Source organism: Mesoplodon bidens, assembly GCF_964165515.1.
Source record: "Mesoplodon bidens genome assembly, chromosome: 2".
Classification (NCBI taxonomy): domain Eukaryota; kingdom Metazoa; phylum Chordata; class Mammalia; order Artiodactyla; family Ziphiidae; genus Mesoplodon; species Mesoplodon bidens.
Window position 1 is genome coordinate 185,896,303 of NC_138177.1, and position 26,948 is coordinate 185,923,250.

The 26,948-nt window shown below is 60.8% G+C and overlaps 2 protein-coding genes across 7 annotated transcripts; one reads left to right on the top strand and one right to left on the bottom strand.

The window, feature by feature from the left end:
* Window positions 1-9,052: 9,052 nt before the first annotated feature.
* On the top strand, window positions 9,053-15,322 carry PEX10 (peroxisomal biogenesis factor 10). 5 transcript variants are annotated; one of them, XM_081224812.1, is made up of 6 exons: window positions 9,053-9,277; window positions 10,209-10,289; window positions 10,680-11,086; window positions 12,350-12,500; window positions 12,590-12,655; window positions 14,177-15,322. In XM_081224812.1, the coding sequence occupies exons 1-6, from the start codon at window positions 9,166-9,168 to the stop codon at window positions 14,209-14,211; spliced, it is 852 nt and encodes a 283-aa protein (XP_081080938.1). In that variant the 5' UTR covers window positions 9,053-9,165; the 3' UTR covers window positions 14,212-15,322. The 5 variants fall into 5 exon arrangements, with proteins under 5 accessions (XP_081080938.1, XP_081080936.1, XP_081080937.1 ...); XM_081224810.1 differs by having other exon boundaries at window positions 12,590-12,725; window positions 14,177-15,320; XM_081224811.1 differs by having other exon boundaries at window positions 12,325-12,500; window positions 14,177-15,319.
* Window positions 15,323-15,917: 595 nt separating this feature from the next.
* Window positions 15,918-26,726, bottom strand: RER1 (retention in endoplasmic reticulum sorting receptor 1). 2 transcript variants are annotated; one of them, XM_081224813.1, is made up of 7 exons: window positions 26,569-26,726; window positions 22,973-23,054; window positions 21,820-21,924; window positions 19,716-19,815; window positions 18,391-18,469; window positions 17,107-17,242; window positions 15,918-16,540 (listed from the first exon to the last, which is right to left on the bottom strand). In XM_081224813.1, the coding sequence occupies exons 2-7, from the start codon at window positions 23,051-23,053 to the stop codon at window positions 16,451-16,453; spliced, it is 591 nt and encodes a 196-aa protein (XP_081080939.1). In that variant the 5' UTR covers window position 23,054; window positions 26,569-26,726; the 3' UTR covers window positions 15,918-16,450. The 2 variants fall into 2 exon arrangements, with proteins under 2 accessions (XP_081080939.1, XP_081080940.1); XM_081224814.1 differs by lacking the exon at window positions 26,569-26,726 and adding an exon at window positions 24,932-25,773.
* Between the last annotated feature and the right edge of the window lie 222 nt (window positions 26,727-26,948).

Here is a 26,948-nt window from a genome sequence, read left to right on the forward strand (position 1 = left end):
GATCCTTTCCACGCGAAAACCAGACCAGTGGGTGTTAGCGTAACAGAGCCCCTGATGGCCGTTGATAGGGAGGCAGACATCTCAGCTCCCTTAAAGAAGCTCCATTGGTTCAGTTTTGGCGGAGCATCCGAGAATATCCACCGTTACCTGAGTGGGCAGATTTCCCCGTAGTCTTCACCACAACGCACTGGGACAGATGGAATGCTGTGTTCTCTACCCAAACACGACAGAGATTTGCAACAAGGTAAACAAATGTCACTCTTCTCACTGAATTTTTTGTTTGGAAAAAAACAGTTATTTTCATAAAATGTTATTTCTATTAACGTGTAATTACTTGATTGTTATTTTTAGTAAAGCCTCATCCATAACTAGTTTTTTTAATGATCACTTTTACGTTCTATTGTGGTACCTGTCAGGTGATCATAACCTGGGGTGTGCTGAGCGAGACTGACCAACCACCTCTCGGGGGAGGAAAGCCCTGAGGATGGTGTTTGCTGATGTCCGTGGTGTAAGCACACCCACCGCAGCCAATTTCAAGCTATGCCCGTGAGATTACTGAGCGCGGAGTTGGGAAGAAATGGGCGACATTCCATCCCCTGGGATTTCCAGTCCTCAGATGGAACAGACACAAACCCTATCTAGACAAGAACATGGATAATAGTAAGATGTGAATAATTAGGAAGTGCTAAGCTTTGAGTGTTGATTGCTTGTGCTTTTATATAACTGATATGGTTTACGTAATTTGATTTTAATAATGGCTGTGTTTAACAGCCAGCTCCCAGGATTACTGGAGGTCTCACAGCCGGCTCTGGCCAGCTCTCTCTCCACTGGACACAAAGCTCTTCGGAGTCCCCAACAATTGTTCAGAGTGGAAAGGGGTCCAGAGACCAAAACCTTTGCACCGCTAACATTGATATGGATCAAAAATAATTGCAACACAAAATGTGGAAGCAACCTGAGTGTCCATCATGTCCATAATAGATGAACGGATAAAAAAGATGTGGTACATATACACATGGAATATTACTCAGCCATAACAAAGAATGAAATAATGCCATTTGCAGCAACATGGATGGACCTAGAGATTATCATAGTAAGTGAAGTAAGTCACACAGAGAAAGACAAATACTCTATGACATCACTTATATGTGGAATCTAAAAAAATACAACAAACTAGTGAATATAAGAAAAAAGAAGCAGACACACGGATATAGAGAACAAACTAGCGGTTACCAGTGGGGGGAGGGGTAATGTGGGGATGGGGGATCGGGAGGTACCAACTATTGGGGGTAAGACTGACTACAAGGATGTGCACAACACAGGGAAGAGAGTCAATATCTTGTAATAACTGTAAATGGAGTACAACCTTTAAAATTGTATTAAAAAAACTTTTAAGGTAAGTGCAACCAAACACAGTACGCATTCTGAAAAATAACTAAAACAAAAGGTGCACACTGAACACCCACCAGAGTGCGTCCCAAGAAGGGGCTGGATGGGGTGAATGTAATCAGTCAACCATGCACCAATCAGTCAAAAGCAGGGCCGGGATGTGAAGAGGAGTGGTGCCCAGAGCCCTCTGTGCCCGAGGCCTGCAGAAGACATTGCTGTGGAAGTGGGCGTCTCCAGGTCAGAACTTGGTTTGAAGCCTGCCTCTTCGTAGCCAAGAAATTCTCCCTGAGCTTTGGTTTCCTGGCCCGTAAAGCAGGTGCACAGAGAGCCCTTCCCCAACAGGAGATGGCAGGTGCCGTGTCCACCAGCCAGGTCTGGAGGAGCCCAGCCTGGCAGGTGGGCACAGACCCTTCCGTGTCTTCACGCTCTGAGACCCCTGCCCTTGGGGGCACTTTCCCCACCCCTGCACCAGGAGCACACCCCACAGGAGCTGGGCTGCAATCACTGGGGTCCACCCCATGAACAGAGATGGGCCCTGGGAGCGCCCCCATCCTCCCGGCAGCTCCAGCCCCTCTGTGCTGCCTGAGCCCCACCCTCTCCACGAGAGCGTCACTGCCAACCTCCGTGCTCCACGAGAATCTGCAAAGTGTGGCGAGGTCAGTCTCCACGTCACAGTGGCGGAGAGTGCTAAATGGGTCAAACTGCCCCCCGGGGCCAGAGGAAGGGCCCCAAAAGGGACAGCAGGGGTCCCGCCTGGACCACCTCCATCAGACGCCAGCTCCCCGCGGCCCCGAATGGAATCCTGAGTCTTCGGGCGGGATGGTGTCTGTTGAGTGGAAGAGGTAAGTCAAGGCTTGGGGTAGGCGGCCAGGAGGAGGGAGGCACACGGCATGTCCCTGCGTCCCTGTGTCCTTAACCCAAGGACACAGAGCTCCTGACCAGAGCCCCAGGGGCGGCTGGGGGGGCCCTGCACCCACCCTCACCCCACAGTAGTACCCAGGCTGGCAGGGAGGAAGGTCTCGCTCGCCACAAAGGTCCAGTGTCAGGGAGGGTCCGAAGGGGCTCAGAGGGGGAGCCATCTGCAGGAGGGGCGCCTCAGGCAGAAAGGGCAGCAAGTGCAAAGGCCCTGCAGCCAGAAGGGCCCGTCTGGCCCCTGGGGCCCAGGGCTGGCGTGGAGTCCCCAGTCCCAGTCCAGCTTCCTCAGACAGAAGCCCCCTCCCTTCCCCAAGGGAGCTGAGGGAAGCATTTCTGGGCTCCTCCCGGCTCTGCCATCTCCACGGGCAGGCCCCCGACCCCCTTCCTCCGTCACCGTCCTCACGCCCCCAGGGGAAGCCAGCTGTGGCCCCCACGCCCCACTGCCGGGTGGGCATCAGCCCCTCCCTCTGCCGGCCTCCGGCCATGTCCACTGCTCTCGTCCAGAGGCCGGTACCTGCTCGCCCCTCCATTTTCCCCTGGATGTCTGTTGTCTCTTGAAATTCAGCGGGAAACTCAAGGCCAGGCAGAGAGGACAGACCCCCGGAACAGCCCCGAGCTGGGGTGGCCGCCGCAGACCCCTTCTCGGAAGAAGGCGAGGACCACGGCCTGGGGGGCCTGGCATGGGGGCTGCTGGGACCCCCAATAGGAGCGGATCCGGTGGCGGGGAGAGTGGAGGGGGACCCGGAGGGAGCATCCCCTCTGAGAAGTTTTGTGTCTGGAGGGGCAGCAGTGGCAGGGGGCGGGGAGGGGGACTGGTGTTTGGATGAAGGGGGAGCACAGGGGACGCTGAGGTCACACTTGGCACCCAGTGAGGGTGCCGGCCACAGCTGCCACAGCCAGGGGGAGAAAACTAAAGACGCGCCCTGGGGCCCCCACTCAGCTCTGGCCTCTGGGGACGGGGCGGGGGGCAGGCGGGGGATCCGGAGCCTCCTGCTGGGGACCCCGACCCCTGGCCTCCAACAGACCGGGAGCCACTGTCTCCACACAGCGCCTTGCGGGAGAAGCCCCGGGCCACGCCGGGCCACACCGGGCCACACCAAGCCAGGCTCCTACGCTTCTGCCTCGGGGAGCCCCCGTGGCGCATGCTTGCAGCCCCCAGGCCCTGGTTGCTTCCTGACTGTCATGTCTGAAGTGAGGAGGCTGTGGGCCTTCAATAGCATCAGCTCTTCTACTTTGAAAGTAAACACCCGAGGCTACAGAGGGGCCGTGAGAAGCACTGGCCGTTGGCAGCTACCGGTCGCTGTGAATCAGGACAAATCCCCCAAAACCCAAAGTCAGAACCACGTGGACGCAGAGGTGGAAGCCAGTGCACAGTGGTTGCTTCCAGCCCCGGCCAGCAGGGCGCCGGCAGGGCAGGCCGTGGCCTCGGGTTCCCGGCGAGCACGAGCCGTGTGTGGTGCCCGCCACGCACTGGGGCCTGTCCACTCGCTCTGGCCTCGGAGCTCGGTCCACATAGACACCCTGAGCGCTGCCGCACGCCAGGCGCCCGCTGGGAACAGACAAGGGAGCCAGACAGGAGACGTCCTCGGGGACTCTCGTCACCGTCACCCGAGTCCACAGACCAAGCACTGTTGCTGCTGAGATGCTTGCAAACCTCTGAGGCCCTACCACCCATGGCCCCCACGCCACCTCCCAGCAAACCCCGAGCAGCTCAGCCCCCGGGGCCCACCCGTGAGAGGAGCCACAGCGAGCCTCGGGCTGCCCCATGCCGTCCGCGCCACACACGCGTGGGTCCCCGGGGCTCCCTGGCCCAGGATGTAAGGCTCTCTATCCTCCATTTGGCAGGTGAGGACCTGCCCGAGGTCACACCTCCAGCACAGAGGTGGCATCCCCCGTGGCCGCCCCCATTAGGAGGATGCCGTCATGGGGACAGTGACACGGGGGGAGGGCGTCTCCAGGGAGCGTCCAGCATAGCCCCCTCCACGAAGAGCCCCCAAGCAGGCCTGACCTCCATGTGCCCGTCCACACGTGGAGCCCCGAGTGGATGCCCTTCCCTGGGCCGGAGTGAGGCGAGCGTGTGGGTGACCTGCGCCAGCCGCTCTCAACACCCCTGCCCAGCCAGCAGCCTCTCTCAGGCCGCCCTGGCCTTGCCTAGTGCCCACGAATCCTCACTCTCTGGGTGCCCCACTCCACAGGGTCCTGGCTTCTCCCCCCTCCCTCCAGCCCCAGGGGAGGCAGGGAGGATGGCCTCTGGTCTGGGCGGAGCCCTCCCTCTCCTGCCAGTGCAAAGCCTCCTCCTCCAGGAAGTCCTCCCGGATCACCTTTTCCTTGGGCCCTTAGTGTCCAGGCCTTAGTTACCAACCAGCTCAGCCCCAGATGATGATTGCACTCACGCCACCTCCACCCACCCTGGCATCAGGCACAGCCGTTGGGATCCAGACATGGGACCAGACAGACCTGGGATTCACCCTGCGCCTGCTTTGGACCAGGCATGGCCTCTCCGAGCTCTGATTCTTAGCTCTGCCACATGGATGGTGCCCCCTCCCTCCTTGGCCCCTCAGGCTCCAGATTCCTGTCCCGCCCTCTTGAAGCTCTGACAGTGACCCACGGCCCCGGAGTCCCAGCACACCGTTGGGCCAGGAATCGTGCCTGCCTGTCCCAGGCCAGCACAGGGACAACCGGCCCTGGCCACCGGCAGAGTCCCAGGCCAGCCCCTGTGCCCTGAAATTGCTTGACATTACTTCCCAGACCAGCCCAAGACCAAGGCAGCCCCTGTCCTGCCCCACCTAACAAGCCCCTGACAGGGCACCGCTCTGGGTCCTACAGCAGGGCCTTCCCACCCATGCACTGGGCGAGGCCTCTGCCCAAGGGGCTGGTGGGAGTCCCAGCTCGGTTCTGGGGGGCCGCCCACCTATGCCCATGGCCTCTCCCACCCCAGGCGGCCTGAGCCCACCCTGTGCCCACTGCATCCCCGCCCCACGCACCTCCCCCACGCACCTGCACCTCTGGGGCCAGTTCTGCGGCTGCCTGCTGGGGTGAGGTGTGTTCCCAGACCTCCCAGCCGCAGCCACCACCGCCAGCTGGAGGAGCCTGTTCTCCAGGTTTGTCCGAGGGAGTGCTGCGCCCTAAAGGTCAGTGGGGGGCGGCGGGCTCTTCCCCAGTCTCTCCACCCGCCCAGGCGCTGGCTGCAGGGAAGGGGAGAAACAGGCTAGTCCACCCCCTACGCCCCACGGAGGGCAGCAGCACCCACCTCTGCTCCACACGCCAAAGGCGCCTGCCCAGCCATGGACGCAGGCCCACAGCACGGCTGGTGCCCAGCAACCCGTGTCTCTCCACCCCCACCACCGGGTGGGCATCTCAGCCTCAGTTGCCCCTCTGCCATTCTCCGACAGTGAGAAATACTCGCTCCTCCTTATAGGTTGGGGATACACGGGGTCCAGCGAAGGCTCTGCCTGGGAGCACCCCACCCCACAGTCCCAGGGCAGGAGTGCACCCAGCCCGGTGTCCGGCCGGCCTCGGATGACCCTGAGCCCTGGGATTGGGCGGGAGGGGTCACACAGAGAGACTGCCTCGGCTAGAATCAGGGGCCTCGAGCCGACCCACCTTGCCCCTCCCCTTCCTTCCTTCCCCCGACAGGTGCTCCCGAGCCAGGCTCGATGGCACAGCAGCCACCCAAGCAAGAAGCCCGTGTTGGGTGAAGCCGGCCTCCCAGGAAAGGGACACAGACCAGCTGGCCACTGGCTTGCCCACCAGTCTGCTGGGTGGAGCTGTGGGAGGGTGGGAGATGAGCGGGGGAGCTGGGAGAGTGAGAGAAGCAGCAGGGCCATGCCCCCGCCCCCGAAGCCGGGCTCAATGAATGTCCTGGAGGAGGGACCGATCTGACAATGGAAGTGAATGAATTTGGTGGTGATGTAATCGGGAAGAACATTTGTATTCTACTACAAGTTAATCACTACAGGGATGTTGCCTGTAAGTGTAAATTCTACATAATGGCCCATCTCTGGGAACCCTGCTTCCCAGGTAATGAGCATTCAGCTAAAATACCTTTGTTTAGCTCACAGGAAACATCCTGACCAGGGCCACAGTGTGAATGCCTGCAGGGAGGAAGAAATTCACACACCCCCTCCGGAGGCTCACCGGAACCAGGAAATGTTTGATTTTATTCCCTCCCCTTTTAGTACAAAAGGAGCCTGAATTCTAACTCAGGCACAATGGTTCTTTGGAGCACGAGCCCACCATCTTCTTGGTCTGCTGGCTTTCCAATTAAACTCATTATGCCTTGTCCCAACAACTCATCTATTATTGGCCTGTTGTGCGGTGAGCAGTATGAGCTTAGACGCAGCCTGCGTCTGCTGATGCGCGCAGAGTATACGCTTAATAAACATCAGCTCGTTATATCGGCATCTCCATTCCGGAGACCAGAAAACTGAGGCCCGGAGGACAGACAGTGCGTGTGAGAGGTCCCAGTGGATGAGGTCACACAGCCGAGGTCACAGCAGGTTCCTGGCTCAGCACGCTCGGTTTGTACACAGCAGTGGACATCAGGGCCCCACGCTGGGGCTGGACCCCGGTCAGACACCTCTGCCCGGCGCGGATGGCCGCTTCCCCGAGTTCCACACGGCTCTTCCCCTTCCTGTCCCAGGAGCCAGGTCAGAAGTCACACGGTGAGGCCTCCAGCAAGAGCCCTCGTCCCTCCAGCCCATCCGGAATCCCAGAGCCCGAGAACACGGCGGGCAGCGCACAGGGCTCGGGCTCGCCTGGCTGGCAGGGGACCCGGAGAGCTGACTTCTGATGAGGCAGGGACTCCTGTCTGTCCCTCCCACCCATCTTCCCTCTGAAACCACCTCATCTCCCTCCCTGGCCGTGTGGCCATCTCTGCACCCGGCGAGTCGTCACTCTGATCTCCTGTGGTTCTGATCCAGATTCACTCTTTGGGGTGAAACTCACTCCCCGATCCATAATTCTACCCGCTCACGTGGTGGAGCAGATGGACCCACGGCACCATCTGCTGGCCATTCTGGGCTCTGACCCCAAACTCAAGTCCCAGTAGGGGCCCTGGGGCGCCAGCGGCAACCCCAAACAACCAGCCCCACGGCAAGTGAGGACACTGGGGAGATCTGAACCCAGCTGGACCCCAGGCCGCACATCCTCAAGAACAGACGCTCGGTAACGCTGTTTCTGGCCTTGCCCTGCTCAGTACGGCTGTGCTGCTTAGAAGACTGGGAAGATGCAGTTCTGGGCAGGGAGCCGGGACCAGCCAGTGGGGGAGGTGCCCTGGGCAGGCCCCACCCCCTCAGGCTTCCCTAAGGAGCCAGCCAGTGACCCTGAGGAAGGGAACAAGACCTCTTCCAGATCTGACTTGGTGCCGGTGGACACTGCGTCCATCTGTGCAAGCCCATCGGCCAGGGGGTCTCAGGGGCCAGCCTGTTAGCCAGAAACTTGTGAGGCCTCAGTGTCTCCACCTGGCCCCCGCCCGAGGGCCCACCCCTGGCTGCAAACCAAAGCAACAGGTGGCCTCTGCGACTAGGAAACTGGGTACACAGACAGGGGCACCGCTCCAAAGGGACACGGGGGCTTCGGTAGCAGGAGGCACTGCGGGACCACACAGGTCCTGCCCCTTCCCTCTAAAAGGTGCCTGCCTGCCCCTGGTGGAGGCCCAACGAGCTCTGAGCCTGTCCCCAAGGCCTGGTTCTGTGTCACTGAGCTGTGCCAGCCTGTGCACGTACCCACAGCTGACGCCCAGATATGGGAGCAGAAGTGAGGCCAAGAGCTGCAGCCTGTCTCAACCCACACCCTCCCGGCCGAAGTCAGGGGGGGGGCCCGTGGCTCCCCCGCCCCCTCAGCCCACTTGCCCTCTTTCTCTCCTGCTGGGTCCACGGCTCCCCTTAGTGCCCACAGGACAGGGCCCTCTGGTCTGTCTGGGGTACCCCTGCACCCCCTCCACTGGGTCACAGATACAGATGCCATGACCTGCTCCAGACCCAGAGCCCTCAGGGCACCCCCACTGCCTCCTCCCACTGCTCTCCCCCCAGGCCCCTCCCCCAGCCCTGGGCTGCAGCTCAAGTCCAGCCGTGGCCTGTGTCTGGGCGCCGGGCTCTCCTAGCTCTGTCCCCTCTGGTGCATGGCCTTCCAAGTTCCCCAGGCCCTCTTTGGTCCCCTCTCTGAGAGCAGCTGGGAGGGGTCAGGGGTCTGCACTTGTGGGGCCTGGGCAGCCGCCAGTAGAAACACCGCGGTTCAAGAATCAGAGCTCCCTGCCCCGCCCCAGGCCGCAGAGCACCTTTCCTGGGCCCGCAGTGGGGGTCGCAGGGATGAGAACACAAGAGGTGCCAGCACCCCGCGGAGGGCACTGCAGGGAGGGAGACGAGGCCCTCCTTACTTCCGGCCCCAGGGGGTGGGCAAGTGCCTCCCCCCTGGGCGTCGGCACGCCCCCTCTAGCTCTAATGCCTCTCGCAGTACCTGGGAGCTATCCCCGAGGCCGCTCGCCACCCTGCGCCGCTCAACTCCCCACCCCGCGTACCCGCCCCGTCCCGCCCTGCGCCCGGTCCTCATCCGGGCCGCGTTCGCCCTGTACGGACCGCGCACGTAACCCACCGCCCTACCACGCGCTGGCCCCCGTTAGCCCCGCCCCGCCCCGCCGCAGGCCCTGCCCCGCCGCAGGCCCTGCCCCGGAACGCGCGCGCGCCGTGATGCACAAGGTCTGTGACGCACAAGGTCTGCGCCGTACGCCGAGCAGCGTCGTCCTGAGGCGCCGCCGCGTGGGCGTGGCTATCCGCTTCCCCGCAGCCCCAGCTCACCACGATCTCCCCGGTCACCGCGATCTCCCCGGTCTCCACGGTCCCCGCGGCCCCGCAACCCTAGGCCATGGCCCCCGCGGCCGCCAGCCCCCCGGAGGTAGTCCGCGCGGCGCAGAAGGACGACTACTACCGCGGCGGGCTGCGGAGCGCGGCGGGCGGCACCCTGCACAGCCTCGCGGGTGAGCCCCCGCGGGGCCCGTTGGGACGCGAAGCGGGCCGACGAGCCTCAGGCCCTCCGGTTAGCCCCCCGCAGGCTCGGCCAGGCCCTGCTCGTCCCCCCAAGGCCTGAGCCGAAGGAAGGAGCGAGCGCCCCGGGCTTTGCCCCCTGCTGCCGGGGCGGGGTGGGGGCCAGGCACCCAGCGTGGAAGAGTCCACGGCTCTGGGGACATGGGGAGTCTCCCGTGGAGCAGCGGCGTCGGAGCCCAGTGGAGGGGCAAGAGCGTGGGGTGGATTCCAGACGACAGCGGGCTCCTCTTCGGAGCAGCCGAAGCGAGGCTGGGCCGTAGACTCGGGCGGGTAGCCATGGGCAGGATTTGAGCAGGAGAGGGACACGACACGATCAGAACAGATGGCCCGTGTATTCGTTTTGCGAACACATTCACTTGCTCTGTGCCAGACACTGCTCTCCGTGCTTCAGACCGTTAACTCATTTTACTCTCGACACATCGCTGTGAGTCGGGCCTGCTGCTAGTCCCCTCCTTAGAGACAGGGAGGCGGGGATTCCAGAGAGATCTTGTAACTTCCTGAGGTTACAGCCAGCAGTGTGGGGAGCTGGGATTTGATGCTGGATGGGTGTTCTCGGCTTGAGCTCCTGGTCACTGTACTACACTGTCCTTGTGGCCCTTCTGGGCTCTAGAGCAGTTGCCCAGGCGGGTCCTGGACGGGGAGGTGGCTGCAGGTTGGCAAGTTCTCAGGATACTCAGTGGCCCAGGCGAGGCAGGTATAGGTGGAGCAGACTGGACAGCACAGGGAGCCAGGCAGAGACAGTCTCGGTCGCGTGGAAGGGTGACGGGGCTGGGCCTTGGCAGCAGGAAGTAGGCTTGTTCCTAATCCTTACGCTGCACCACCCTCGCCCCAACCCCTCAGAAGTGACGTGGTTCCTCCTCTCAGGTGCAAAGAAGTGGCTGGAGTGGAGGAGAGAGATTGAGCTGGTGTCGGATGTCGCCTACTTTGGCCTCACTACACTGGCAGGTAGCAGCCCCTGGCAGGACCTCAAGGCCCACAACACACGCCGAGCCCAGAGGACAGGAGAGGGGCTGCCAGCAGAGTGAGAAGCTTCCGGAGGTGCTTCTCAGTGTCCCCGGAGCTGGGCCGCATGCAGCCTCAGGGAAGGAAGGGACCCCGAACCCTTTCCCTCGGTGGGAGGCCAGGCCCTGAGCTCAGGCTGGGGCCTCTGGAAGCTCTGAAGTACCCCTGTCACGTCTGTCTAGGACCTCTTCTCCGCGGCTGAACCCGTGGCCCGAGAGGGGTCCTAGCGCTGAGCCCTGTCACAAAGCCTGGGCTATGAGGATCGTAGGGACCCGGTAGGGAAGTCGCTGGCAGGTCCCTGCCTGTCTCTCTCACCGGTCCCTCTCCCCACAGGCTACCAGACCCTCGGGGAGGAGTACGTCAGCATCCTGCAGGTGGACCCAACCCAGGGCCGAGTGCCCGCGAGGTTGCGCCGCGGGATACTGGTGGCGCTGCACACCGTCCTGCCCTACCTGCTGGACAAGGCCCTGCTCCACCTGGAGCACGAACTGCAGGCCGATGGCGACGGCGCCTGGCCCTCGCGGGGCAGCCTGGCCCCCGGTGCCCGTGGCCAGTCGGGGGCAAGGCGCTGGATGCGCCGGTGCACGGCCGCCCTGACGGAGCAGCAGCAGGGGACGCTCCTGCGGGCTGTGTTGGTGTTCAGGCAGGGCCTCGGGTGCCTCCAGCGTCTCCACGTCGCCTGGTTCTACATCCATGGCGCCTTCTACCACCTGGCCAAGAGGTTCACAGGCATCACCTACGTAAGTCACAGGTGCCGCCTGGGCCCGCTCTTCTGCAGGGGACCTCTGTCCCCGAGCACAGTCACAGGGCCAGAGCTGAAATCCTCCACTGGAAACATGGGTCTTGTCACGTCCCGTTTTGCTGAAAGACCTGCGCAAGTCTTGTTTCCATAAACCCTGAGGGTAGGGCGAGTCTGTCTTCGTGCCGCCAGCACGTGTGGCCGCCCTGCTCTGTACCCTGAGTGCAGGCCTGGGGCCCCGACTCCTGGGCCCCAGGCCACCCTGACAGAGGGTCAGGTGTAGGGTCATCCTGATGGTGACCCTACAGTGACCCTGTTGCCGCCGGCATCCCCGCTAGCCTCCCCTGGGCTCCGCCCGCCGCAGGCACTCCGACCCTCCTGAGTCTTAGCTGACGCCCTTGCTCCCAGGTTCATCCGGAGGGCCTTCCCTCGGGCCCCCTGCCTCCCCGGAGGTCTCCAGGCTCCCCTGGCAGTGCTGTCCCGGCACGTGCACCACCCCCCCCTCAGCCCAGCCCCAGTCCCCACCACGTTTGCTCTGCCTGTCAGGTAGGGTGTTTGCTAAGCTGCAGCCACAGAGGGGCCTGGAAACACGGGCTCAACCCAGTCAGGGCATTGGGGGCTGCCACGGGGCTCTTCCTACGCAGGCACCCAGGGTCCTGCCTCTCGGGCTCCAGGCTCTGGCCAGTCTGGCTGACCTGACTGTCCCCATTCCCTGGGGGGAAGGAGACAGAAGCAGGGGGCAAGCAGCTTTCCCTTGGGGGACGTGGCCGGGAGTCCCAGCTGCAGGACATCACCCGGGTAGTCTGGTGCCTTGCTAGAAGCGGGAGCTTCTGTTCCTCCCACGGGGCTGAGTAGTGGGTCTGCCACGCTTGGCGCCCCTCCCATCCCACTGGGCGCCCCTGCTCAGGCTTCTTTGCCAGTTCTTTTTCTATGAGGCTTGGGGGCCTGGTTGTCCCCCCTCTCCCCGCGACACCTTGCCTGCAGCCTAGTGACTGCAGGTTTCGAGGTTCGTGGCCGTCCTCGCTCAGTGCTGGCTCCCGCCGGGGGTGAGGCCCTGAGCCGTCCAGCTGCGCTCCCCCAGCTGCCGCCCAGCGCAGAGCCTGCCAGGCGTTGCTGCCCCATCCCACAGCCAGAGGGCAGGCCTTGGCTTCGTCCCACAGGCGAGGCCTGGCCCCTGGGCCACTCAGTGCCTCGTGCCAACAGATCGTGTGACTGTCCCCCCGCCCCGGTCCCTGACAGCTCCGTGTCCGCCACCCGTTCGCAGAGGACCCTCGGGCCCGTGCCAGCTACAGGCTGCTGGGGCTCGTGTCCCTACTGCACCTGGCACTGGCCGCGGGCCTGCAGCTCTACGGCTTCCGGCAGAGGCAGCGCGCCCAGAGGGAGTGGAGGCCGCAGCGTGGCCTGTCCCAGCGCAGGTGCGCAGGGCTGTGCCGGGGCGGGGGCTACCCAGCGCCACACGGAACTCGGGCTCAGTTCTGTCCCATCGTCCCCCCTCTCCTGCCAGGAGCTACGCAGAGGAGAGAGCCGTTTGCAGAACCTCGCTGTGCACCCTGTGCCTGGAGGAGCGCAGGTACTCGACGGCCACGCCCTGCGGCCACCTGTTCTGCTGGGGCTGCATCACCCACTGGGCCGACACCAAGGTGGGCGTCCTGAGCGTAGGCCCCCGGGCCGCCCCCGCTGCACCGGGCCCGCTGCCTTGCTCGTTCGGGGCGGGGGCGGGGGGGGCGGCTGGGCTGGAGGCAGGGAGATGCGGTGGCCGGAAGCCCGCGGTGACGGCTCCGCTCCCGAAAGGCAGGCCCCAACCACCCACCTGGGAACCCTCGGAGCGAGAGCCGCCTGCTCGGCCTCGAGACCTCAGGGTGTGGGGTCCCGGGGGCCAGAGCAGGGAGCTCTGCCACCTCTTACTACCGCGCTGGCTTCAGGGAGGGGCCGCTCCTGGGCCCCCGTGTACCTCCGCCCCGTCTCTCCTTGGGGCCTGAGGCCAAGCCCGCCTCATTACTGGGATGTCCCGTCCACGCGCTGCCCAAGGAGCCTTCCTCAGGGCCTGCAGGGCGCGGTGGCTGCAGCCTCCTCCGTGGGGTCCAGGCCGCTCTGCGAGGCCCCGGGGCACACGCGTGCCTGGCAGGCAAGGGGCTGACCTTCCCGGGCCAGGAGGGACCCGGCCCTGAGGGTGGGGACAGGGGACCAGTGAGCTCACACCCAGAAGCTCCGAGAGGCTCAGGGCAGCCACGGTCGTTCCGCGGCCAAGCGCCCTCCCTTGTCCCACGTCGCCCGCGGCCTAGCCGCCTCCTCGCCAGTCACTGTCCCTGCTCTGCTCTCGGACTGCCTGCAGCATCTCAAAAAAATGCTTTTCTGTCTTAATAGAGGTGTGTGTACAGCCATGTCTTACTGGAGATGCCAGTGGGGGAGGGACCCCCGGGGTTGTAGGAGTCACAACCCGTGACCTTCCTCCTCCCCCCACAGATGGAGTGTCCCCTCTGCAGGGAGAAGTTCCTCCCCCAGAAGCTGGTCTACCTGCGGCACTACCGCTGAGGCACTACCGCTGAGGCACTACTGCTGAGCCGACGGAGGGAGGAACCAGGAGTCTTGCCTGGTATCAGGAGGAAGTTTATTCTCAAGGTTGACAAGTTGACTTTACTTGCACAGAAATCATGAAACTCTCAAGTCGTTTATTCTTTGTCACATAAGGTACCGTGCCAGCCGCCGGGGAGGACAGGCGCTGGACCTGGACCTAGCCGTGAAATGGCTTCAGGGCAGGTTGGGCAGGGCCTGCAGGGCTGCCAGCCAGACAGCTCAGCACTTAAACAGAACTTCCCTCCCTTCCCAAAACCGGTCATTTATATCCAGCACCAGGCACACGGTGAGGGCAGGGCCAGACGGGCCGGGACTGAACAGGAACCGAGAACCAGCAGTGCGCCTTCCCAGTGTGGTCAGTCCTCCAGCCCAAACGACCCACAAACCTTAACCCTTGTCACTGGTGCTGGCTTTTGGGGCGAGGGGGCACAGCCCTTCCCGGAAAGGAGCCGTGATCGCCCCCTAACACGTTTGGCAGGTGCCTTCTAATAAATGTCAAGTTTGTTTCCCATTTTAGAAAATGGAGGGCTTCTCTGGTGGTGCAGTGATTAAGAATCCGCCTGCCAATGCAGGGCACATGGGTTCAAGCCCTGGTCCGGGAAGATCCCAGATGCCACGGAGCAACTAAGCCCGCGCACCCCAGCTACTGAGCCTGCGCTCTAAAGCCTGCGAGCCACAACTGAGCCTGTGCGCCTAGAGCCCATGCTCCACAACGAGAAGCCACCGCAATGAGAAGCCCACGCACTGCACCGAAGAGTAGCCCTTGCTCCCCGCAGCTAGAGAAAGCCCGCGCTCAGCAACAAAGATCCAACCCAATGCAGCCAAAAATAATAAAATAAATTTTAAAAATAAAGAAAATGGAAGTGTGCGTCCTGGCCTCTCAACACGAGCGGTCTCCTCCTGCTTGGAGCGCCTGGTGGGCCCCAGCCAGCCTGACCCACTGAGGCCACCCGTCTCCAAAGCTGGTGGGGGCCAGCTTGCCTACACCGGCTCACCACTGTGTCCAACACACTTCCCGCCACCTTTCTTGCTATTTTCAGGTTTTTAGATCTACCTAAGCCGTGTCAGGGACAGGACTTTGCCATAGGCATCCTTAAAACACCAATTCCACAGAAGTGCTGGTGTGTTAGCGCCGTAAGGTGAACAGAAGGCCGTGTGGAAGGGGCCCTCCCAGGGCCCCTGCAGGCCGCTTCTCCCTCCATGTGATTCTGTGGGCACGGTGATGCAGGAACAGAGACTCCTCAGTGAGCAGAGGTCAGCCCCAGAGGCAGGCCGTGACCGTGGGCCCTGCTCCGGACAGGCAGGAGCCCCAGGGGAGGCTCCACAGTTCCCAAAACCCCTTACTTACACTCACCAAGTGCCCACAATTTCCCGTATTTCAGGCCTGTGCATTTACCAGGAAAACAGTATGAAAAACAAAAGTCTAGAGTTTGAACACCTCAGGTGCCACAATGTGGTAATAAAAGTACCGATTTGGGGCTTCCCTGGTGGCGCAGTGGTTGAGAGTCTGCCTGCCGGTGCGGGGGATACAGGTTCGTGCCCCGGTCCGGGGGGATCCCGCGTGCTGCGGAGCGGCTGGGCCCGTGAGCCATGGCTGCTGGGCCTGCGCGTCCGGAGCCTGTGCTCCGTAGCGGGAGAGGCCACAGCAGTGAGAGGCCCAAGTACCGCAAAAAAAAAAAAAAAGTACCGATTTGGACATCATTTACACATGAAGTTAAAATTCAGGATTGGGTACACAAATGGTCTTCATACGGCCTCTTAAAAGCAAGAGGAGCTCAATTTCAGCTATGCAAAACCTGGCAAAAGAAAAGCCAGGCGGTAAACACTCGATGTCTGAAGCCCGCAGACAGATGGAAACGGCGCTTGCAGCAGGGAGTGGGAACAGACCACCGGTGTCTGGGCCACAGCCTCAGCAGCACGGCCCGCCCTCCAGGCAGGCTGCACTCCCCCACCAGGCCCTCACAGTGCCGGAGGCGTAGCGGGTTAGATGAAGACTACAGGAGAGAAGGGGCGTTGTCTTTAATGAAGTTGGAATTAAAAAGTCACTCGGTAAAATGTTTACGAGTATTGGTTTTTATCACATCAAAAAAGTTGACATGCAGGTCAGAGCTGTTTCCCTGTAGAAAGTGGGAAGCCATGTGTTAAAAGCCACAGAACTGGCTGCTCCTGCCGGGTGTCTCTGAAAAGGGGCTGCTGCATGAGAACACGTTTAAGTTAAAACAACCCTTCACGTATCAAAGAAATGTGTCAAAATAATCTCAAACAATTAAAATATATATATTTATAATTCCAGGCCCTCAGAAGCAATCACGGTAGTTAAGAATGAAGTTTTGAGTCATTATGATCGAGGCCAACTCAACACATCTCTAGCGAGATGAAATTCGGAAACTGGCATTGGAGCCCGGAGTTGCTGCAGAATCTCCTCCACGCGCCGGACGGACAGGCGAGCGTCCTCCGGGGCCACGGTGAGCGTCCTGGGAGGCAGCAGCTGGCGTCCTGGCTCCTTCCGTGGGCCCGGCCCCCCGCGCCCGCCCCCCAGCCCACACGGCTGTCCGCCCGGCCTGCGCTCTGCAAGGCCAGCGTCTGGACGCCTGACCAGCACTGGAAAATAAATCAACGCGATTCGGTTTAAATGCCAGTTTCTTCAAGAACCTGATATTTCAGTTACAAATAATTGAAGCTCCTTTTTAAAAAGAAAATAACTCCCTTGTAATCAACTACTTTATGTGAGGAAAGGAGACGGCGTCACAGCAGCTTGCGGCCGTCCAGGGCTCGCGGAGGGCGGCCGCATCTAGCTGGCGAACGTCTTGCCCACGTCCTCCTTCCCCTTGTACGTCCTCTTGCCGTGCGTGAACGGGATGTACCGGTACTTGATCATGTGCTGGGGACAGGCAGACGCGTCTCAGCACGGCTTCCCCGTGACCCACCTTCCCTCCAACTCTGAGCCCCGCCTTCTCCACATACCGGGCGTGGAGCCAGAGCTCCGGCTGACGCCCCCGTCCCCCCACTGCCCAGCGGAGCCGGCCGAGCTGCTGGAAACCCTGAGGGTGTGGGATGGGCTTCGTGATGCCCTGTGTGCCGGACAGGCTAGCGCTACTGAGCTGGGGACGTGGGATGGGCGGTACCCGGGCCCAGGTGGTTGGGGGGGTGGGGAGGCCAGGATGAAGCCGCACCACCCCGTCTGGCCAGGCCCGTTCTAGGGGGATGTTGGCAGAACACACCAGCCGGCAGGTCCTGGGCCCCGACTGTCCCGCAGTATCATGTGCCAGACCTGAGGGTGTTAACTGGCTGTGCTGTGCTGGCGGGGAGCGGGCACCACACCCATCAGACCTGCAGGGAGAGCAGGGTCCACACGGCCCTCCCGTGTCTCGGGCCCGAGCCGGCTCTCCCAAAGCTACCAGTACCGGGTGGCACTGTCTCACGGTGCAGAACCATCTGGGCTTTTACCTTTATTTGCCTCTTCATCGTGATACAGAAAAGCATGATGAAGTACATCACCAGGATGGGCCAGAACACCGGGACGTTGAACGCCTCAAAGAAGGTGCACACCATGGCCACCAGGACGCCCTTGGTCGCCGCGTGCCTAACGGGAGGAGACAAGGTCAGCGCTGGCCGGCGGCCCGCAGAGGGTGCGGGTCTCCACGTGCGGAGCGGGGTGGGCGCTGCGTGTGGCGTGTCTGACGTACTACGTGTGACCACGGACACAGCGTTCTTAGTCCCTTGGACACTCGAAGTTTTCTGAAATTACACAAAGTGTAAAACAGCAGCGGGGGCCCTGGCACTGCCCAGGCCGACAGCTGGGGGATGCAGATGCCCCCATGTGCTGCTGGGGCCCACGTCTAGAAATCCAGTCCCGAGCCTCAAGGCTTGAGCCCCACACGCCCAGCAGGCCATCCCCCAGTGGCCAAGCAGTGTCCCCTGGGAGGACAAGAAGCAGGTGGACTCAGGCCTCAGGGCCGCCCTCCCTCCGGCTTAGGGCCCAGCCCAGCAGGGCCACAGCCCTCCTTAAAATCCCCCTTGGTCTCCCTTTCCTAGAGAACAAAGGCCACCTCAAAGGGCGGGCAGCACCCGGCCTTGCCCGCTGCCCACCCCACCCCGGCAGCCCCGGGCCCAGCGTTTCACACGCATCCCACAGGGACTCACCGGGCGCCAGCAGGAGGACAGGCTGAAGGGCGGCAGCTCTCTGCCTTCACTTTTGTGACAACACAGGACAGACACGTTCACAGACCAGCCCCCCACACACACACTAGGGGGTCACCTCCATCCTCCCGTCACATTCGTACTTGTCACAATGTCACACACACGCAACCGCCTCCAGGAGGCCTGGGGACACCCAGGCCACCCCGAGGACCGAGTGGGGAGAGAGCCGGTCCCCCTTCGGGCTACCGGGAGGGGCGCCGTGCACAAAACAGCGTCCCCCCGAGGCCCAGTGTGCCACATAGCCAGGACCCACCTCCCTAGAAGCAGCCTCTTTTCTGTGGTGTCGAGGTGCAGCAGTGTTACCTTGGGAGGGGGGTGGGTACTACAAGGCCCCGTGACGCCCCTCCGTGCCCAGCGGGCACGCTTCACGCTCTGGGTGAGTCAACGTTCAAAATGAGGAAACACAACAGAACTGGCGTTTCTCCAAGGAGTCTAAGCTGCCGGCTCGCTGGGACCGAAGCGCCTGCCCCCGTCTCACAGCCATGCGTGGGGACGGGCGTCCTTCGCAACCACCGTTAGGAAGTGACTCACCAAAACTTAAACTCTGGGAGCCTTCGAATGAAGGGCCGGAACTCCTCATTCTGTTTGGTTGGTAACGAGGGGCCATCGTCTGAAAGGCAGAAGGTCACCGGAGGTGAGGCAGGCAGTGCACCTCGTCATTTCCACCATTGCCCTTTGAAGGTTCCCTAGAGCTTGTGAACCAGCAGGCCTGATACGTGACATACAGATTTACATCCTTTAACCGGACATAAAATGGGGACCTTCAGTTGATTTAGAAACCAATTCACTGCTTTAGAAGATCTGTATTAGAATTTCTTTTTAAGACCACTTTAAGTGATCACGTAAAAATTCAACCACACGCCGATTTTCAGGAACGCGTCAACGGTACAACACGAGGTACAGGGCGGATGGAAGGCCACAGCCCACGAGGGCACAGAGGCGGGCGCCGTGCGTCCACTCTCAGGGGCGCTGGGCTCAGGACGGCCGCGCTCTGCAGTGAGCCGCGAGCCGCCTCCCGCCCGCCGCAGGAAGGTGCCCCCCCAGGTAACAGATGGAGAAGCTGAGGCCACTGGAAGGGCCTCTTGTTCCCTAATCCCCCAGTGCAGCACCAAATGAAAGGGTTGTTTCCTTTGCTGTTTGCATCAAATACTCCACAGAAAAAAAATACACAGGCTCCAGTCGTGATGTGAACAGGCTGCGTGAAGTGTGCCTCTGCCATTAACAACTGTGCCTCTGACTCCACGGGCTCCACAGGAGCCGCGTCGGGTTTTCCCAGCAGTGGCTGCGACCCGCCGGATGGAGGCCTCGGCCTCCGGTCGTGAGCTGTCCCCGCCCCCAGCCAGCCCAGCAGGTGTGTGCCAAGGCCCCCACCTGGCCCAGATACGCCAGGAGCAGCCAGAGCCACGAACCTTTCAACCCATCGCCCTCAGGGGACAACGGGGGGCCAGTGGCCTCAGTCAGCCACGTGGAGCCGCCGTGGAAGCCTGCTTTTGTGAGAAAGGGACCTAACAGGCAAGCGTGCAGGGGACGTGGACGGGCCAGCTCCCAGGAAGCAGGCCCTGGCTCCCCAGCCCCCGCGGGCCTCGCCAGGTTCCACGGCCCGACGGCTCACTCTCCTCATCTGCCAAAGGGGGGTGACAGGAGCGCCTGCCTCCTGTGACTGTCACAGGGGCTTAGCAAGTCGTTCCACAAACTTGTCAGGATCACAGAAGTTGCGGGTACATTTTAAGCACCCAGAGAACAGTCCCAAAATTTAGATTTCAAATGTTTCCAGAGAAAATGGAGCAAATCCTGGGAAGTAGAGAAAGACCACAACTCTCCCCCAAACAGAGCAAAGTGGACAGTCTCTACTCTACCTGAATCTTCCATTAAGGAAGGATCCACTTTTGGAGAAAGGAAAGCTATGAAGAGATTTAGATGGTAGATTCCCAAGGCGTAGGTCACGATGTACCAACCCTGGAAGAGAAGGAGAGACGGTCAGTGAGGCCACCCTGAACCCATTCCCCGTCTGGACTGAACCAGGACATGGAGTCATAACAAGTGACTGAAGTGCAGTGAGCATCCAGGCTGACAGTTTATCTTAAACTGCACCGCGGGTCTTGAGAGTGGATAAGCCAAGGTCCACACGGCACACGTTTTCAAGGGTCCAGTTAGGTGCACCCAGAACGTAAAGCCACCAGCCCCCCGGAAGGCAGCAGAAACGGGGGTGCTTCACAAAGCCTCAGGCCCGAGCTGCACACCCGGGTCACCAGCCCTGCCCTCGGCCAGCGGCGCCTGACCCAGACACAGGCTCCGGACCAGCCTGAGACCCTGGGGCTCGAGCTCCTTCCGGCGGGCGGTTCACACCACCACACGCTGTGTCAGGAATGTCCATAACGTTTGCCCACAAGAAATCCAGAGCTGGAAAATCAGGAAACCAAGCACGAGTCAGCAAAGTGTCGTGGAGCCAAAGCCCCCTCAGGCGGCACAGAGAAGGGGGCACACGTGCCACGTGACTCGCTCTTAGAGGAGAGACTTCATCCAATCAGAACCAGAGCTGCACTGCAGGACCAACTGTAAAAGCCTAAACATTTTCACACAAACAAGATGAGCCCTTTCTACCTTAAAACGTTTTCAAGTCAAACAACAAAGACCTAAATGTGCAGAGTTAACAGCTGAGTGTTCCCACAGCTCCTCATGGTGGGCTGAGTCTGAAGGGACGCCAAGTCGGGGAGACTCAGCTCAGAGCACAGGAGAACCAACCCGTACGAGATGCACCCGCCCCCGCCCAAATCCCCCAAGTCAAGGTTTCTAGGTCATTCATTCCACTGAGAATGGACCAAGGTCCAGTTTCTTTTTTTTTTTTTTTTTTTTTCTTTCGCTGTACGCGGTCCTCTCACTGCTGTGGCCTCTCCCGTTGCGGAGCACAGGCTCCGGACACACAGGCTCCGCGGCCATGGCTCGCGGGCCCAGCCGCTGCGCGGCATGTGGGATCTTCCGGGATAGGGGCACGAACCCGTGTCCCCTGCATCGGCAGGCGGACTCCCAACCACTGCGCCACCAGGGAAGCCCCAAGGTCCAGTTTCTTAAACAAATCTAGACCCGATCACAGCAAACTGAACATCAGTTGTAGACACCCAATACAGACCACACCCTGCTGCAGAGCTGGACCAGGCCCCACCGCCTTTGCGCCGAGCCAGGGCTAGGCTTCCTTGTAGGAACGCAGTCGCAATACCATCCAAGGACAGGTCTCTACGCTTAGCTTAGGTGAGAATTCCCCACAGCACTGGACGCCAGCACAGCATCCAGTAGGTGAAGTATCCATCTAGGCACACACATACTCCTAAACCTTGGGAAATACCTGGAAGGAGGGTGTTTGCTTTCAAGGAGGGGGAGAAAAAGCCTCAGCCTCCTTCCTCTGGACACAAGGGAGCATGAGCCGCCCTCCTCTCAGGGTCTACAGAACACCCCCGTCCAGGAGCCCGGCACTCACCGAAGGTGCAGGGAGGGTGTCCGTCCCCTGGAGGAGCCATGCCACCCTCGGTCACCCCACCCGGCCCTCCTCAGACACCAGCACGGCTCACGGCACCCAGGGAATGGGGTGGCCAGTCCAGGTGATTTTGTCCCTAGAGTCCCCAGCCCCCCCGTAAGTCCCACCCGAAGAAGGGTCAAGGAGCACCAGAGGGTCCCCTGTGCAGACCAGGACACTGGACAGCGCCGTCACCTCACCAGGCCCGGCTGTGACACCAAGACTGTCCTGGTAAGTCCAGCGACAGAATACGAGGAACTTAGGGTGGGACGTAAACAACCCCCCTTAAAGACAGTCACTGAAGTCTTTCTTATACTTGGTGCTTAACTGAAAACTGATCTTTAGAGACCCTTTCCTTCACCATAAACCCAACTAATCCAGAAGCAGAAGGAAAAACAACACCCCAGCCAACACCACAGTGCGGTGACCCGTCACCGCCACCCCCCACCGACCTGCAGCAGGTAAACTCGGATCATGTAGACGAAGCTCAGGCCCAGCGTCACCACCCATCGCACAGCCGTGTATGGCGTAGACTTGTCCAGCCAGGACTGATAGATCTGGAAAGAGAGCGCCCAAGTTACAGAGACCCTGCAGTTCCTTCTGCAGAGAACACTTCCTGCCAGCACTTGCCTCAGATTTTAAGTCAACGGCACTAAGCGGTGACTACAGTTAATCCAAGATTTGCGGTGCTTCCCGAGGCAAGGCCACCCCTTAAGCAAAAACACTGCAGAACCACCTCTCGCAGCTCACAGCCCTACAGCCTCGGCCCAAGGGGCCATCGTGGGGAGACTGAACTGAAACCCCAGAGAGGATGGGACAGAGAAAGGAGAATGTCACCACCCTGCGTGTGGGACTTCACCCGCGGTCCTGTCCCAAAGCCTGCTTCCCCCAGAGCCGGTCCCAGCCCGCCCAGGAGCTGCAGAGCTGACTGCCTTAATCCTTAGATCCACACATGTGCACATGTGTGCCTACATACACGTGCACGTGTGTGTAATAAATATACACGTGTGTAGTCTAAATTTAATTTTGAGACTTTAATTATGAAAAACTTCAACCATTCATGAGAGAGAACATGAGCCTACATGTGCCCGTCGCCTGGGTTCAATAATTATGAACTTTTCCAGATGCTATTTTTTAATTTAAAAAATCAATACAGTTTTAGTTTTGAACCAAACTGTGCGATTCTTCACTGAGTTAGACTCCTTCCTCCAGAACTCACAGGCCTCGCTGCAGCCCCAAGGGGTATTCCCGCCCCGGAGCGCAGGCCTGGGCCAGAGGGGCCGAGGGGACGCGGACACGGGTGTCTGGACGAGGGGACAGCAAGGGCAGAGCAGGGGCCGCCAGGTCCATCCCACCCAGGAGCTAAGAATGGTTTTCACATTTTAAAAGTCGTTGGGAAAAAACACAGAAGACAAGTACATGGCCTGAACCTCAGGAGACCCAGCCCCCTCACGGCAACGGGAAAAGCTTCCAAGAGGGTGAACGAGAAACCCAGGGAAGGGCCGCCCACCCTGCGGGGGCTGCCAGCACACTTACACCCCAGGGAAACGTCCCGGGGTCAAGTCTCATTCAATGTTTCCGCAACTCAGTGACCCGAAAACCAACCTGTCCAAGTCTTGTGAAGAATCTGAACACCACAGAAGGTTTCCCATGGACGGAATCTCCCACACTGTCACCTTCTGACATGCTGTATACAAGAAAAATACAACATACTTTTAAATTAAATAAAAAGCACCCAAGGACTGGATCATTTTGCCCTATTTTCATCAACACTGTCAAGCAGGTTTCCTCAGTATTCACTGTTTCATACACACCGTGGCTTCCTTCTGTGTGTCTTTACCACCAGTCACCCAGAAAAAAGAAACCAGCCAGCGACACGCTTTGGTGGAGAGCCAGGAAGGCATGTGACATGCAAAGCAGCAGCACTGGGTGGACTTTCGTTCCTGCTAATGTCACCTGGCTCACACTCCTCCGGCAGGTCCCCAGGAGCCGCCCTCGCTGACGGCCAAGTCCTGTGGCCCCGTTTCTGTGTCCACCTCCCAGGGCCGGTCCACAGCACGGGTCACTGCGCCCAAGCCTCCCGAGGGCTCGCCAGCCTCCAGCACCTCCTCCTGCCACTCCTCGGGCTCCCCTTGGTGCCCTCACTTCTCTAGGCCCTGCCCTGGCCTCCGTCCAGGCCACTGCCCACAGTGCCAGCTGTGTACCTCCAGGTCCTCCCAGACCCGGTCCCCACTCCATGATCAGGATCCTCAGGTGATCACCCGTCTGTGTCCCAGTTCCTTATCTGTGCGTGGAGGTAATCCTATCTGCTCCTGACCATTTCAACATGCTGTGCGATTCCATGCGCATCTAGCCTGCGAGAACCCAGGTCTCTAAGGGAAGCCAAGGGCATCGTCACCCCTATTCCACAACAGAGGATCAAGCCCCAAATAGTTTAAGCCACTTCTCAAAGTCAAGAGTAGCTCTGACCTCAGCTCCTGCAGCCCAGCACACCCCCGCCTGAACCTCGGGACCAGAGGATGCAGAGGACGGAGGGCCCTGACAGCCTGAAGCTGGTGAAAATGCCGGGGCAAAGCTCTCGCTGCCCGCAAACTTGCAGGCGGCTCCTTCCCGATCTGGCACCACGGCAGGACTGGGGACCAGAAGTGGACTCCAGCTCGGAGTCTGTTTCCAGGGCCCCTGAGTGGCACGGCTGTGCGGCCTCAGTTTCCTCATCAGGGAGATGGCACTTGCTGGCACAGTGGCCCTTCCCATTCAGACAGAAAACCACGGCTCCCGACGGCCTGAGCCGCCCTAACGCCCGGCCTGCGCACAGCGGGGCCGGGGCCTGAACCCACGCCTGCTGACACGTCCTCGCCACGTGCACTGAGCAAGACAGCAGGCTCACAATGCGATCCCGATTCCCAAGTGGAACAACGTGCCCGTTACAGCTGACCCTCGAAGAATACAGAGTTAGGGGCGCCGGACCCCAGCAGTTGACAGGCCGAGTGTAACTCTACAGTCGCAGCCTCTGGATCCACAGTTCATGCGACCACAGGCTGTGCAGCACCGCAGGATGCTTCTCATGAAAGAATTCCACATGTGAGGGGACCCACGCAGTCCAAACCTGTGTTGTCCAAGGGTCAACTGTACAGCTCAGGTGTTAAAATAACCCGAGCAGTCCCACCACACACGTCATCACACCTGTGCTGAAAAGTCTGTCATTCAATGACACCATTTCTTGGAGCCACCGCGTGGAGGGGGCCAGCTAGGCTAGGGGGTGCAGGAGTGCCAGGAGTGCCATGGAGGAGACTGAGAAATGCCCTTTGCTCTCAGGGGAGCCGAGGCTGAACTGAACAGGTGAACTGTGGCTCCCAGTCCTGTCTTTTGAGGAGGTTTGTCTTTACGTTCAACTGGGGAAAATTCCATTTTTTAAAAGGGGCTACATTAGAACTTGTTACCTAGGACAGCCACCCTCTTTAGGCCAAAGCCAGGCCAGCGGAAAGCTACATCAGTAACATCATTTACCCTTCGGTTCCATACAAAGTACCCCTCATTTTACTTTTTTATGACCAAAGTGTTTACCTTTAAAACGCTTCTCCTTGAGCCGACGCATTAAGATGAACGTTAGAAAAACCTGGCTGTTCCTTTAAAGCACGTGCCCTAAGTAGAAATGACCGCTTTTAAGTCTCATTCTTTCAACTGAACGTGTGGAAAATCTTCCCAAAACAAAACAGCCGATTTCAGATCACCTGGCAAACGACATACGTGGTAACACACGGCTCCACGCCGTGGCTGAGCTTGCCGACAGCGACGTTTAGAACGTGAACTTTGGAGTCAAACGGCCTGTCTATGGCGTGACCCGCAGGCCACCTCGGCCGGCCCCACTCCGATCTGTAAAGCACCGTAGGCCCCTCCCGGGCCTCTGTGGGAGTGAGCGACCAGCCGTGGTGTTAGCATCAGCAGCAGGCCTGGCCCGTAGGGCGGCCGAGGGAGGGAGGGAGCGAGCGGGTCTCCCTCAGGCATGTCAGACCTGTTCCCGATCGGGGCAACCCTCGCACGGCTGGGCGTCTGCGGTCCTCTCCCCTCTGCTGTTCCAAGGCCGCCTCCTCGAGAGAGGCCCCCTGTGACTGTCCAACAGGTGCCGGCCCCTCACATCACGTCACCCTGTTTTATTTTGTGTGACGATCGTTTCTGATTGCTTTCCGCTTTCTGTCTCTATTGCCTCCTACTAGAACGCAAGCTTCTTGAGGGGGAGCCTTGTCTGTCCACTGCCAGCCCCACGGCCCACAGGGCCCGGCACAAAGCTCGCAGTGGGTAAGTTCTCTGTGGGATGTCACTGCTTCAGGCTCAGCCTCAAGAAAACAAAGGCAAAAATAAGACAAAACCATTCCAAGCAGAGACCAGGAGTATCACGTCTGGAGATTTGCGTACAGAGTTCCAGAGTCATCACTGCACCTGCCTGTGGAGTGGACCTCCCTCCTCAGATGACCCCCATCACGCACAGAGGACAGTCCCGCCCGGCGCACGGGTCACCCACTGTTTGGCTCCCACTGCCTCTCCGTTCATCCCCCCTCCCCATTCCTCCTGGGTCCCCAGCGTGGTAATTTTCCACACTTTTGCCTTCTGATGCTGTTCCCTCCGCTGAAATGCCCTTCCAGACCTCATCCACTCGAACGCTCGGCCAAGCCCCACCGCCGGTTGCTCCCTCCCCTGGGCGTGACCACCTTCCCGTCTCCACCGGGCCCTGACCACACCGCACCTGCACCACCAGAACCGGGGGCCCCGGGGGATCCACCTTACACATGCCCTAAAGTGAGACCCACCCGACCGAGCAGCAGGCGCCCCGGGACGCTCCCAAGCCCAGGTGCCCACGGCAAGTTTCCGGAGGAAGCTCTGGGCCCAGCACGCGGGACGCCGTCGGGCGGCTCGGCCCGAGCGCTCGGAATCCTCGGTTCGCAGAATGGCCAGGACTCGACCTCAAGAGACCCAAGTCCACCGCGACGCTTCCTACCCAAATCCCGCAGGCCGCCCTGGGTCGGCGAGGACACCGAGGCCCCACGGCCCGAGCCGGGCGGCCGGCCCCTTCCAGGACGCGCCAGCGGGGGGCGGGAGCCGGTCATCGCGGAGACTCCAGGAGCCCCGTTCGGCCCCGGCCCCGCGCGCGGCCCCCCAAGACCCCGGCCCCCGCCCGGCCCCCGCCCCACCCCACCCGCCGGCACCTCGCGGTCCACTGCGGCCGAGCGCGGTCTCCCGAGGGCCGCGGGAAGGAGGACGCGAGTGGCGGCCGCGCCGGCGCTTCGCTCGGTCCGGGAAGACACAGCCGAGCACTTCCGCTCCGTCCTGCGCGGCGCCGCCTCCCGGGCCTTCAAGATGGCCGCCGGGGCGGGGCCGAGAGCCTCCAACCATTTCCGCTTCCGGTGCGGGCGCCCAGGCCGTTGGCGAGGTGGTCCCGTCGGCGGAAGGGATGTAAGCAGCGGAAATTCGCCGCGTTGCGCAAGCGCAGTCGCGTCCTCTGGCTCCGGGCCCAGACAGCTCCGCTCCAGAGATTGGTAACGCCCAGAGATTGAGCCCGAGGCCGCGCCCCCTCGCGACCAACGAG